Source organism: Chiloscyllium plagiosum, unplaced genomic scaffold, assembly GCF_037043375.1.
Source record: "Chiloscyllium plagiosum isolate Xiang-an unplaced genomic scaffold, Cpla_swu_hap1 HiC_scaffold_4, whole genome shotgun sequence".
Taxonomy (NCBI): domain Eukaryota; kingdom Metazoa; phylum Chordata; class Chondrichthyes; order Orectolobiformes; family Hemiscylliidae; genus Chiloscyllium; species Chiloscyllium plagiosum.
In genome coordinates this window covers 102,983,598-102,997,427 of record NW_028270142.1, presented here as the reverse complement: position 1 = coordinate 102,997,427, position 13,830 = coordinate 102,983,598, and the positions used below count along the sequence as shown (strand labels likewise).

Here is a 13,830-nt window from a genome sequence, read left to right as displayed (position 1 = left end):
ACTACCAACGCTATCACCAATCTTTGTGTCATCAGCAAATTTACTAACCCATCCCTCAACCTCCTTATTCCAAATCATTTATAAAAACTACAAAGAGCAGAGGCCCAAGAACAGAGCCCTGCAGGGCACCACTCACCACTGACCTATAGGCAGAATACTTTCCATCTACAACCACTCTCTGCCTTCTGTCAGCCAACCAATTCTGAATCCAGATAGCCAAATCTCCCTGCATCCCATACCTCCTGACTTTATGAATGAGCCTACAGTGGGGAATCTTATCAAATGCCTTGCTGAAGTCCATATATACCGTATCCACTGCTCAACCTTCATCGACCTGTCTCGTCACCTCCTCAAAGAACTCAATAGATTTGTGAGCCATGACCTGCCCCTCTCAAAGCCATGCTGAGGGCCTTTAATCACACTATGGTTTTCCAAATAGTCATAAATCCTATCCTTGATAATTCTTTCTAAAACCTTGCTGACCACAGAAGTAAGACTAACTGGTCTGTAATTACCAGGGATTTCCCTATTCCCCTTCTTGAAAAGAAGAACAACATTCCCCTCCCTCTAATCCTCGGTATGACTCTCGTGTAGAGTGAGGAAGCAAAAATCTTCACCCACGGCTTAGCAACCACCTTTCTCGCTTCCCAGAGCAACGATGTCCAGGGAACTTATCAATCTTAATGTTTTCCAAAATTTCCAGCACATTAACTTCATCAATCTTGATCTGTTCAAGTCTATTTCCCAGCTCCTCAAAGTTCTCATTCACAACAAGGTCCCTTTCCTTAGTGAAAACCGAAGCAAAAAACTTATTTAGGGCTTCCCCTATCTGCTCAGACTCCATGCACAAGTTCCCTCCGCTATTCCTGATCGGCCCTACCTTCTCCCTGGTCATTCTCTTATTCCTCACATATAAGTAAAATTAGGGTTCTCCCTAATCCTTCCTGTGAAGCTTTTTTCATGCCCCATCCTGGCTCTCCTCAGTCTATTTCTGAGCTCGTTTCTAGCAAGCCTGTAATCCTCTAAAGCTGTGCTAGATCCTTGCTACCTTCACCTTACGTAAGCTGCCTTGTTTCTTTTGACGAGAATCTCCTCTGTTCTCGTCATCCAAGGCTCCTTAATCTTACCCCTTCTTGCTTGTCTCAGAGGAACAAATTTGTGCATCACTTGCAACAACTGCTCCTTTAACAGTCTCCACAAGTCTGTTGTGCCCTTCCTGTGGAACGATTGCTCCCAATCTATACTTCCCAACTCCTGCTTGATAGCGTCATAATTTCCTTTTCTACAATCAAATATCTTCCTATGGTAACAGCTCCTTTCCCTCTCCATGGTTATGGTAAATGTGAGGCAGTTATGGTCACTGTCACCAAAGTGTTCTCCCACCGTGTGACCTGACACCTGTCCTGGCTCATTGCCGATCACCAAATCCAAAATGGCCTCTCCCCTCATTGGCCTGTATGCATACTGAGTAAGGAAACCCTCCTGAACACACCTGACAAACACGGCTCCACCCAAACCATCTGCACTAAGGAGGTTCCAGTCAATATTGGGAAAGCTGAAGTCATCCATAACAACAACCCTGTTACATCTGCATTTTTCCAAAATCTGCCCGCCTATGAGTTCTTTGATCTCCCTACTGCTATTAGGGAGTGTGTAGAAAACCTCCAATGAGGTGGCTGTTCCCTTGCTGTTCCTAACTTCCACTCATACTGACTCAGTAGACAAGCCTTCCTTGACAACCTTGGTTTCTGTAGCTGTGATCCACTCTCCGATTAGCAATGCTACACACCCTTCTCTTTTTCCACCCTCCCTGTTCTTTTTTAGCATTCTAAACCCTGGAACATCTAGGAACCATCTCTGCCCCTGTGAAACCCACGTCTCCATTATGGCCACAACATCATAGTCCCAAGTACTGATCCATACTCTAAGTTCATCACTCTTATTTCTGACACTCCCTGTATTAAAGCAGACACACTTTAACTGATCCCTTTGTTTCATCACATGAAAGATCTTCCAGATAGATTCACTACATCCTGTCGCTGCCCCATCTAAAACTACCCCCTCTCAGATGTATACCTCTGGTTTCCACCCCTCTGTCAAACTAGTTTAAACCCTCCCGAATCACACGAGCAAATCTCCCACCCTTCAGTTGAAGTGCAACCCATCCTTAATGTACAGGTGCCACCTTCCCCAGAAGGCATCCCAATGGTCTAAGTATTTGAAGCCATCCATCTTGCATCAGCCTCACAGCCATGTGTTAAGCTGCACTCGCTGACTGTTCCTCACCTCACCATCTCATGGCATCGGTAGCAAACCTGAGATCACTACGCTACTCGTCCTGCCCTTTAGCTTCCAACCTTGCTCTCTGTTGTCACTTTTCAGATCCTCAGTCCCTTTCCTGGCTGTATCATTAATGCCAATATGAACCACGATTTCTGGCTTCTCACCATCCCCCTTCAGAATCGTATAAACCTGATCAGCGACATCCCGGATCCTGGCACTGGGAAGACAATGTACCTTCTGGGAGTCCCGTTCCTGACCACAAAATCTCCTGTCAGTCCGTCTAACTATTGAGTTCCCTACCACTAGAGCATTTCTATTCTCCCCCCTTCCCTCCTCCACTGACTTAAAAACTTCATGGCAGCACACGCTTCTCTCTGCCCTCTCTCCTCACCACTCTATTCAAAAATGTATTGATGAACTCTTCCCTCCATTTTAGGTTCTGCCTGGGCGTATGCCCAATAATTTAATCTTATACTTACATGCCATTGCAAATATTTGCATTTGAGATCATGCCCAGCCTAAAAGGCCAATGGATTATCAGTTTCAGGGCTGTTATTGAGAACGTTGACCTCAATTGTTTTGCATTCCTTGCTGAAAGCTTGTAAACAGTGATATGGAAGAAAGTCAGTCACTATAAGGGCACATTGGAAAGATATTTCAAATTCTAGAGTGATTAGACCAAGGAGAGCTGACATTGGGAAGATGTTTCCATTGGCAGGAGAGACAAGGACCTGAAGGCACAGCCTTAGATTGAAGGGAAGACTCTTTAGAATGGAGATAAGGAGAAACTTCTTTAGCCAGAGATGGTGAATCTATGAAAGTCACTGTTACAGAAGGCTGCGGAGGCCAGGTCATTGAGTATATTTAAAACAAAGATAGATAAGTTCTTGATAACCTTTGATCTTCCTGGCAATGGGGATAAAGCAGGAAAATGGGATGGAGAAACCTGTCAACCATGATTGAATGGCAGAGCAGATTCAAAGGGCCGAAAGGCCTAATTTCTGCTCTTATGTCTTGTGATCTATTGGTGTTGGTGACAGAATCTTTCACCTGTGTGTTGTGAGACAATTGATATATGTTTACAGTGATTACTAAGGATAGGAGCAAAGTTAAGGAATTGAGATTCCACCAGTTTCAGGTCTGGCGATGATAACACATGAAAATCTTTGAAAACAGTAGTCATTGCTTGTAAAATAACTGGAATCAATTACTGTACTCTATTAGCACAGGTGTATCCAGTGAAATATTGTTGTTATTAAGTGGCCAGCGAAGAACATGTAGCTGAAACTGAATATGGCAAATGATAAATTTTGTCACTTGTCCTATTGTGTTTGGAAAATAGTGCAATTGCAATTTACGCAATTGGGATATTATTTCTTCCTTTACAGGAAATTACAGCAGTGTCATTGATTTCGGGCAGAAATTTAGAAGACAAAAAAAAATCAATTATGTTAAAACCACTTGAACAATTTGCTTATCAGTCCTCCAGTGTTTGGAAAAGGATAAAGAATACAATAAGCTGATTGAGGAGGTAAACGATAGATGTGAGATTTACAAGAAATACTGAAGGACACTGTCTAAGCCAAAAGTAACTCAAAACTGAGCAAGAAATTTAATTTAGGCACTATCTATAAATTTGAAGGTTTAAGAGAAAGAAGAAAACATTCATTTTATGTTGCGTAGACTTGGCAATCAGATTTATTCAGTTGACAATAAGAGATATAACATTGGGGTGACACAGTGGGACAGTGGTTAGCACTGTGATGTTAGAGTTCGATTCTGTGTGTGTGTGTGTGTGTGTGTGTCGTTTGCACATTCTTCCCATATCTTCGGGTGCTCCAGCTTCCTCTGTCATTCCAAAGATGTGCACATTAGGTGAATTGGCCAGGGAAACTACAGTCTTACAGGGATTGGGTAGGGGGGTGGGTTGCTGTTTGGAAGGTCGGTATGGACTCGATGGGCTGAATAGCCTACTTCTACACTGCAGGGATTCTATGATTGTAAAGGATAGGAAAATATTTGTAGTTAAGGTATCAGAAATGTGGTTAGGGACTGGACTTGGAACACTTGCAATATTTCTCCCTCCTAATGGGGGAAATTTGCTGATGATGAACTTAGAGATATGTGTGCAAACATTAACATAATCATAATGAATATGGTAGTAGAAAGTCCTTTTAGCAATGAGGGTGTGTGAAATAAACTATTTGATATTAGATAAAATGGTTCCTAAAATTTTGGCAGATCAATCAAAAAGTAAAGCTTGGCTTTCCATGGCTAAGAATTTGCTGCGTGTGATGGGAGGATGTTCTTTACATCAGTTACTTTTCAATAGAAAACCAAAAGTTCCATCAGCCGTAAGTGATTAGCTGAAAACTAAGAAGGTGACCACAATTAGCTGTAACGTTTTGGATCATTTGAATGCATTGCAAACAAGCAGAAAGACTTTCATTAAAGCTAAAATCTCACAAAAACATTCTCAAACCTTAAGACACAATGTAAAGGAAATGAAAACCAGTTTCAAATAGGGAGATGTGGTTTATTTTAAAGAGAGCAGCTTAAAACCAGACTAGTGGTATGAGTTTTTGAAGAAAAAATGAGGATCAAGATATAAGTGTAAGTTCATTCATAGCAGGAAAAGTGTTTTTGAAGATGTTCCTGGATTACTATAAACAAATACTTGACAGTGTAGACCAGTTGTTCTTAATGCTGCATTTCTGCAGGGGGATTAGCCAGAAATTAAGTCTTTGTGTGCCTTCCAAAAGAGGCGGCAGTATAGCCGTGACACTTATTTTTATGGCCGATATGATGCCTCTGGAGTTTGGTAATCCTTAGTAAGGTCTGTCTTATTAAAATTGTCTGTCTCCAGTTGAAAGCAGACCCTGCACTGATTTACTGGGACCATAGTGGACAGCTATCAGGCATCTTTATGATGCATGATTTTATTTGGATTGACTCCATGACCGGTAGGAGGGGTAGGCAGGTAGTGCAGGAATCGGGCGGCACGGTGGCACAGTGGTTAGCACTGCTGCCTCACAGCGCCAGAGACCCGGGTTCAATTCCCGCCTCAGGCGACTGACTGTGTGGAGTTTGCACATTCTCCCTGTGTCTGCGTGGGTTTCCTCCGGGTGCTCCGGTTTCCTCCCACAGTCCAAAGATGTGCAGGTCAGGTGAATTGGCCATGCTAAATTGCCAGTAGTGTTAGGTAAGGGGTAAATGTAGGGGTATGGGTGGGTTGCGTTTCGGCGGGGCGGTGTGGACTTGTTGGGCCGAAGGGCCTGTTTCCACATTGTAAGTAATCTTAAAAAAAAAAGAATCCTTTGTGGCTATCCCCATTTCAAACAAGTATGCTGTTTTGGAAAATGTAGGGGGTCATGGACTCTCAGGGGAATGAAGCATGAACAGCCAAGTTTCTGGTATTAAGATAGGCTCTAATGTAATGAGGGGCATGTCAGGTTCCAAATGATTGATTGTAATAGGGGATATCCAGAGAGAGGCACAAACAGTTGTTTCTGCAGCCAGCAGCGAAAAATGAGAATGATGTTTTGTGTCTCTGGTGCCAGTATCAAGGATGTCTCAGAGAGGGTGCAGTATGTTCTCAAAGGGGAGAGGAACAAGCAGGAGGTCATTGTACACATAGTACACATTGGAACCAATGACATAGGAGGGGAAAAAGGAAAATATAGAGAGTTAGGCAGGAATTTAAAAAGAAGGACCTCGAGGGTAGTAAGATCTGGATTTGTCCCGGTGCTACGAGCTAATGAGGGCAGGAATAGAAGGATAGAGCACATGAAAGCATGGCTGAGGAGCTGGTGTATGGGAGAAGGATTCACATTTTTGGATCATTGGAATCTCTTTTGGGGTAGCAGTGTACAAGAAGGACAGATTGCACCTGAATTGGAAGGGGACAAATATACTGGCAGGGAGATTTGCTAGAGCTGCTCAGGAGGATTTAAACTAGTAAGGTGGGAGGTGGGGGCCAAGGGAAATAGTGAGGAAAGAGATCAATCTGAGACTGGTACAGTTGAGAACAGAAGCGAGTCAAACAGTCAGGGCAAGCAGGGACAAGGTAGGACTAATAAATTAAACTGCATTAATTTCAATGCAAGGGGCCTAACAGGGAAGGCAGATGAACTCAGGGCATGGTTAAGAACATGGGACTGAGATATCATAGCAATTACAGAAACATGGTTCAGGGATGGGCAGGACTGGCAGTTTAATGTTCCAGGATATAAATGCTACAGGAAGGATAGAAAGGGAAGCAAGAGAGATGGGTGGGGGGGGGGCAGGGCGGCGGGGCGTTTTTGATAAGGGATAGCATTACACCTGTGCTGAGGGAGGATATTTCCGGAAATACATCCACGGAAGTTAGTGGCTGGAACTGAGAAATAAGCAAGGGGTGATAATCTTATTGGGATTGTAATATAGACCCCCTAATAGTCAGAGGGAAATTGAGAAACAAATTTGTCAGGAGATTTCAGTTCTCGGCAAGAATAATAGGGTGGTTATGGTAGGGGATTTTAACTTTCCAATATAGACTGGGACTGGCATAGTGTTAAGGATTCAGATGGAGAGAAATTTGTTAAATGTGCACAAGAAAATTTTCTGATTCATTATGTAGATGTGCCGACTAGAGAAGGTGAAAAACTTGGCCTACTCTTGGGAAAAAAAGCAGGGCAAGTGACTGAGGTGCCATTGGGGGAGCACTTTGGGGCCAGCGACCATAATTCTATCAATTTTAAAATAATGGTAGAAAAGAATAGACCGGATCTAAATGTTGAAGTTCTAAATTGGAGAAAGGCTAATTTTGATGGTATTAGGCAAGGACTTTCAAAAGCTAATTGGGGGCAGATGTTCACAGGTAAAGGGACGACTGGAAAATGTGAAGCCTTCAGAAATGAGATTATGAGAGTCCAGAGAAAGTATATTCCTGTTAGGGTGAAAGGAAAGGCTGGTAGATATAGGGAATGCTGGATGACCAGAGAAATTGAGGGTTTGATTAAGAAAAATAAGGAAGCATATGAAAGATTTAGATAGGAGAGGTCGATTGAATCCTTAGAGGAGTATAAAGGCAGTAGGAGTATAGTTAAGAGGAAAATCAGAAAGGCCAAAAGAGGACATGAGATAGCTTTGGCAAAAAGAGTTAAGGAGAACCCATACGGTTTTTACAAATACATTAAGGACAAAAGGGTAACTAGGGAGAGAATAGGGCCCCTCAAAGATCAGCAAGGTGGCCTTTGTATGGAGCTGCAGGAGATGGGGGAGATACTAAACGAGTATTTTCCATCAGTGTTTACTGTGGAAAAGGACATGGAAGATATAGAATGTAGGGAAATAGATAGTGACATCTTGAAAAATGTCCATATTACAGAGGAGGAAGTGCTGGATGTCTTGAAATGCATAAAGGACCTGATCAGGTGTACCCTAGAACTCTGTGGGATGCTAGCGAAATGATTGCTGGGCCTCTTGCTGAGATATTTGTATCATCGATAGTCACAGGTGAGGTGCTAGAAGACTGGAGGTTCGCTAACACGGTACCATTATTTCAGAAAGGTGGTAAGGCGAAGCCACGGAACTATAGACCAGTGACCCTGACATCAGTGGTGGGCAAGTTGTTGGAGGGAATCCTGAGGGACAGGATTTACATGTATTTGGAAAGGCAAGGACTGATTTGTGTGTGAGAAATCATGTCTCACAAATTTATTGAGTGTTTTGAAGAAGTAACAAAGAAGATTAATGAGGGCAGAGCAGTGGACATGTTCTATATGGACTTCAATGAGGCTTTCGACAAGGTTCCTCATGGGAGACTGGTTAACAAAGTCATGAATACTGGGAGAACTAGCCATTTGGATACAGAACTAGCTAAAGACAGAGGCTGGTGGTGGACGGTTGCTTTTCAGACTGGAGGCCTGTAACCAATGGAGTGCCACAAAGACCAGTGCTGGGTCCACTTATTTTCATCATTTATGTAAATGATTTGGATGTGAACATAGGAGGTATAGTTAGTAAGTTTGCGGATGACACCAAAATTGGAGGTGTAGTGGACAGCGAAGAAGATAACCTCAGATTACAATGAGATCTTGATCAGATGGGCCAATGGGTTGAGGAGTGGCAGATGGAGTTTAATTTAGATAAGTGTGAGGTGCTGCATTTTGGGAAAGCAAATCTTAGCAGGACTTATACACTTAATGGTAAGGTCCTAGGGAGTGTTGCTGAACAAAGAGACCTTGGAGTGCAGGTTAATAGCTCCTTGAAAGTAGAGTCGCAGGTAGATAGGATAGTGAGGAAGGCATTTGGTATGCTTTCCTTCATTGGTCTGAGTATTGAGTACAGGAGTTAGGAGGTCATGTTGCAGCTATACAGGACATTGGTTAAGCTACTTTAGGAATATTGTGTGCAATTCTGGTCTCCTTCCTATCAGAAGGATGTTGTGAAACTTGAAAGGGTTCAGAAAAGGATGTTGCCAGGGTTGGAGGATTTGAGCTATAGAGAAAGGCTGAATAGGCTGGGGCTGTTTTCTCTGGAGCTTCGGAGGCTGAGGGTGACCTTTTAGAGGTTTATAAAATCATGGGGCGCATGGATAGGGTAGATAGACAAAGTCTTTTCCCTGGGGTGGGGGAGTCCAGAACTAGCGGGCATAGGTTTAGGGTGAGAGGGGAAAGATATAAAAAAGACTGAATTGGGCAACATTTTCACGCAGTGGGTGGTGCATGTATGGAATGAGCTTCCAGAGGAAATGGTGGAGGCTGGTCCAGTTGCAACATTTAAAAGGCACCTGGATGGGTACATGAATATGACGGGTTCAGAGCGATATGAGCCAAGTGCTGGCAAATGGGACGCGATTGGGTTGGGATATCTGGCCGGCATGAACGATTGGACTGAAGGGTCTGTTTCTGTGCTGTACATCTCTATGACTCTATGACTGTATTTGTGGCATGGTAGGAATGAATTTGAAAACATTCATAAATGGACTTAAAATTGGAAGCCATGCTGCAGGGATTTAAGTATATTTGATTGGAAAACAGGCAAAATAGATCAAGTATTGCTTTCTGTCACCAAGCTTATTTGAAAAATAGCAACCCCATTGCTATGCCAGAAAGACATAGCTCTTTCCAACTAAAATAGGGAAATTGCAAAGTCTGATTGGATAGCTGCATTGGTCTGTCACCAAATGAGGCCAATGCAGTTTTGAGGTCTTATAATTGAGTATGACATGAAAAATCCCAAGATGGAAGATACTATTTCAGTAAAGGGGGGGCATTGAAAACATTTCAATTGGAGTCTTGTATTGTGAAATTTCTGCCGTTAGGATGTGTCTGAAACATAAAGCTTATTGATCTGGATATTCTGAGGAATGGCAACCACAGTCAGATTGCCACTTCATTCCAGGTTTTGGTATCATAACTGAGTTCCAAGTTCCTGGCCAACAGCTCTGATCCCAGCTCTTTCAGGATTGTGTAATGTACCTAAAGGCCAACAGTTCTCTTGTACTTCAGGACGGTCAAGAGATGTCAGACCAAATTGGGAGGGAGAAAAATAGGGTGTTTAGGTCCAGAAGAGGTGAAATTTCGTCCAGGGTGACATCAGTTTGACAGATTGGATTTTGCTGTCAGGCTGGTAGGTGCAAGGGGTACGTTTGGATCTGGGTGTTTGAGGCCAGCAACAGTGGGATGTTGGTTCCTGGAGGAGTGTGGTTGGAATTGTGCTGGTTTCGGATGGGGCTTGCTGGTTGGATACTTGTTAGAGGTTTGGGGGGTTGTAGTGGTGTAAATGATGAGTAGGGAGTCAGTATTATAGTGACCACAGAGGTTAGACTAAGTTTTTAGCATTCTAAATTTTCCTGGGTAACTATTTGTGAAACTGGACCAGATTTTTTTAATGGATTTCTTTTTGAGCATTACAGATGCTGGGTAGTCCTTTTAGAATTTTCAATTTCTATATAATACCCAGGGAGTCAACTGCATTTAGGATTCCTTATGGTTCCAATGATCACATCCAGTCAGTGCTGCTGAGACCATCAGCATATCTAGCCCATTGATTTTAGTGACAATTTAATGCAAATCTCTCTACTAGGTTGTTGAATACAGGAGCATATCTGCCTTTTCTTTCAGAATGTTGCCCTTTAACTTAGAAAACTGAAACAAAAAAAAATCAGAACAGCAACACTCAGGAAGCTTGAAACCAGCCAGGATAAAGCAACCTATTTAATCTACATCCTGTCAACTTCCTTAAGCATTCAGACCCTCCACCCATCACCACATCATGGCTGCAGTGTGTAGCATTAACAAAATGGACAGCTCTCCCAGGTTTCTTCAACAGCAGCCCTCCAATCCACATGGCGGCACGGTGGCACAGTGGTTAGCACTGTTGCCTCACAGCGCCAGAGACCCGGGTTCAAGTCCCGTCTCAGGCGACTGACTGTGTGGAGTTTGCACATTCTCCCTGTGTCTGCGTGGGTTTCCTCCGGGTGCTCCGGTTTCCTCCCACAATCCAAAAAATGTGCAGGTTAGGTGAATTGGTCACGCTAAATTGCCCGTAGTGTAAGGTGAAGGTGTAAATGTAGGGGAATGGGTCTGGGTGGGTTACGCTTCGGCGGGTCGGTGTGGACTTGTTGGGCCGAAGGGCCTGTTTCCACACTGTAATGTAATGTAATCTAATCTAATCCTCCTGTGCCTTCAAGTTGCTTCATCGTAACTGGATCAATATCCTGAGGTTTTCTAGCTGACAGCTCTGTATCATGGACTGTATCAATTCACAGGCTGCTCACCATCACCTTCTCAAGGAAATTACAGATGGGCAACAAATGTTTACTTTATCAACAACACTTGCATCCTATGGAATAATGGAAACAAATTTTGTTGGAAGAAGAATTGGGTGTCCGCCTAGACTTTGTTCGAAAATATGAAATGGAGAAATGAATATGTTAATTTATCTTGCAAAGTGATTTTAAAGGAGCAATTCACTTTAAGTAGAGTTAGAACTCATTAAGTTAAATAATCATTATTAAAATATTTGAGTTTCTTTTTGAACATACCTCCTGATCGCACTGTTCTTAACTTGTAGATATTCTGTGCAACACTGAAAATGGGAAGGAAAGATGCTGCTGCTTCTAAAATCCCAATTGATCACTACCGGAAACAGATAGGTATTAATTCTTTTAGTATTGCATATTGCAGATTTTAAAATAACTATAAAAATCTTAACTCTACCAATTATAGAGTAAATCATTCTATTTTGCTGAAGAATTAGTCCAAACATCTTTGTGCATTAATTAGGAAATTACACCAATTTTTTGACACATTATTTATCAGAGAGTTTAAACATAGACCTGACTCATTTGGAAATAGCCATTAGAATGTAGAACATGGAACATTACAGTGCACTACAGGCCCTTCAGCCCTGGATGTTGCACTGACCTGTGAAACCAATCTGAAGCCCATCTAACCTACACTATTCCATTATCATCCATATGTTTATCAATGACCATTTAAGTGCCCTTAAAGTTGGCAAGTCTAGTACTGTTGCAGGCAGGGTGTTTCAAGCCCTTACTATATTCTGAGTAAAGAAACTATCTCTGACAACTGTCCTATATCTATCACCCATCAATTTAAAGCAATATCCCCTCATGCTAGCCATCACCATCCGAGGAAAAAGGCTCTTACTGCCCACCCTATCTCATCCTCTGATCATCTTGTATGCCTCTATTAAGTCACCTGACAACCTTCTTCTCTGTATTGAAAACAGCCTCAAGTCCCTCAGCCTTTCTTCATTAGACCTTCCCTTCAGACCAGACACATCTTGGCAAATCTCCTCTGAACCCTTTCTAATGCTTCCACATGCTTTCTATAATGCAGTGTAATACTCCAAGTGTGGCTGCACCAGAGTTTTGTATAGTTTTGTACCTCATGGTCCTGAAACTCAATCCCTCCACCAGTAAAACCTAACACACCATACGCCTTCTGAACAACTCTATTCCTGGGTGGCAACCTTCAGTGATTTATGCACATGGACACCGAGATCTCTCTTCTCATCTACATTACCAAGAATCTTACCATTAGCCCAGTACTGTGTATTCCTGTTACTCCTTCCAAAGTGAATCACCTCACACTTTCCCACATTAAACTCCATTTGCCACCTCTCAGCCCAGCTCTGCAGCTTATCTATGTCCCTCTGTAACCTGCAACATCCTTCGTCACTGTCCACAACTCCACCGACTTTAGTGTCATCCTCAAACTTACTAACTCATCCTTCTACGCCCTCATCCAGGTCATTTATAAAATGACAACATCTGTGGCCCCAAAACAGATCCTTGTGGTACACCAGTAACAACTGAACTCCAGGATGAATATTTCCCATCAACCATCACCCTTTGTCTTCTTAGAGCAAGCCAATTTCTGATCCAAACTGCTAAATTGTCCTCAATCCCATGCCCTGGTATTTTCTGCAATAGCCTACCGTGGGGAACCTTATCGAAAGCTTTACTGAAATCCATGTACACTGCATCAACCACTTTTCCCTCATCCACCTGTTTGATCACCTTCTCAAAGAACTCAATATGGTTTGTGAGGCACGACCTACCCTTCACAAAACCGTGTTGACTATCCCTAATCAAATTATTCTTTTTTAGATGATTGAAAATCCTATCTCTTAAAATCCTTTCCAACACTTTACCCACAACCGATGTAAGGCTCACAGGTCTATAATTTTCAGGGTTGTCTCTACTTCCCTTGCTGAACAACGGAACAGCATTTGCTGTCCTCCAAACTTCTGGCACTATTCCTGTAAACAATGATGACATAAAGATCAAAGATAAAAGCACTGTAATCTCCTCCCTAGCTTCCCAGAGAATCCTAGGATAAATCCCATCTGGCCCAGGGGACTTATCTATTTTCACATTTTTCAGAATTGCCAACACCTCCTTATGAACCTCAAACCCATCTAGTCTAGTAGCCTGTATCTCAGTTTTCTTCTCGACAACATTATATTTTTCCTGTGTGAATACGATGAAAAATATTCATTTAGCGCCCCTCTTATCTCCTCGGTCACCACGCACAACTTCCCACTACTGTCCTTGACTGGCCCTAACCTTACTCTAGTCATTCTTTTATTCCTGACATACCTATAGAAAGCTTTAGAGTTTTCCTTGATCCTATCCACCACAATTATTTCTCTTGTCCCCTTCTGGCTCTTCTTAGCTCTCTCTTTAGGTCCTTTCTGACTAACTTGTAACTCTCAAGTGCTCGAACTGAGCGTTCACGTCTCATCTTTACATAAGCGTCCTTCTTCCTCTTGACAAGAGATTCAACCCCCTTAGTGAACCACAGTTCCCTCACTTGACCACTTCCTCCCTGCCTGACATGTACATACTTTTCAAAGACACACAATAGCTAATCCTTGAACAAGCTCCACATTTCAATTGTGCCCATCCCCTGCAGTTTCTTCCCCATCCTATGCAGCCTAAATCTTGCCTAATTGCATCATAATTGCCTTTCCCTCATCTATAACTCTCCTCTTGTGATATATACCTATCCCTTTCCATCGCTAAGGTAA

At 42.6% G+C, this 13,830-nt stretch overlaps 1 protein-coding gene across 4 annotated transcripts in view; it reads left to right on the top strand.

The window, feature by feature from the left end:
* Positions 1 to 13,830, top strand: part of triqk (triple QxxK/R motif containing) — a 94,023-nt gene that overhangs the window by 37,634 nt on the left and 42,559 nt on the right. For 3 of the 4 annotated variants that reach the window (XM_043688080.2, XM_087986528.1, XM_087986529.1), the window contains exon 2: positions 11,344 to 11,425. The exons of the other annotated variant lie outside the window; for it this stretch is intronic. In XM_043688080.2, the coding sequence (XP_043544015.1) occupies positions 11,365 to 11,425 (61 nt within the window). In that variant the 5' untranslated portion in view covers positions 11,344 to 11,364. The remainder of the gene's footprint in view (positions 1 to 11,343; positions 11,426 to 13,830) is intronic. 4 annotated transcript variants of the gene reach the window in all.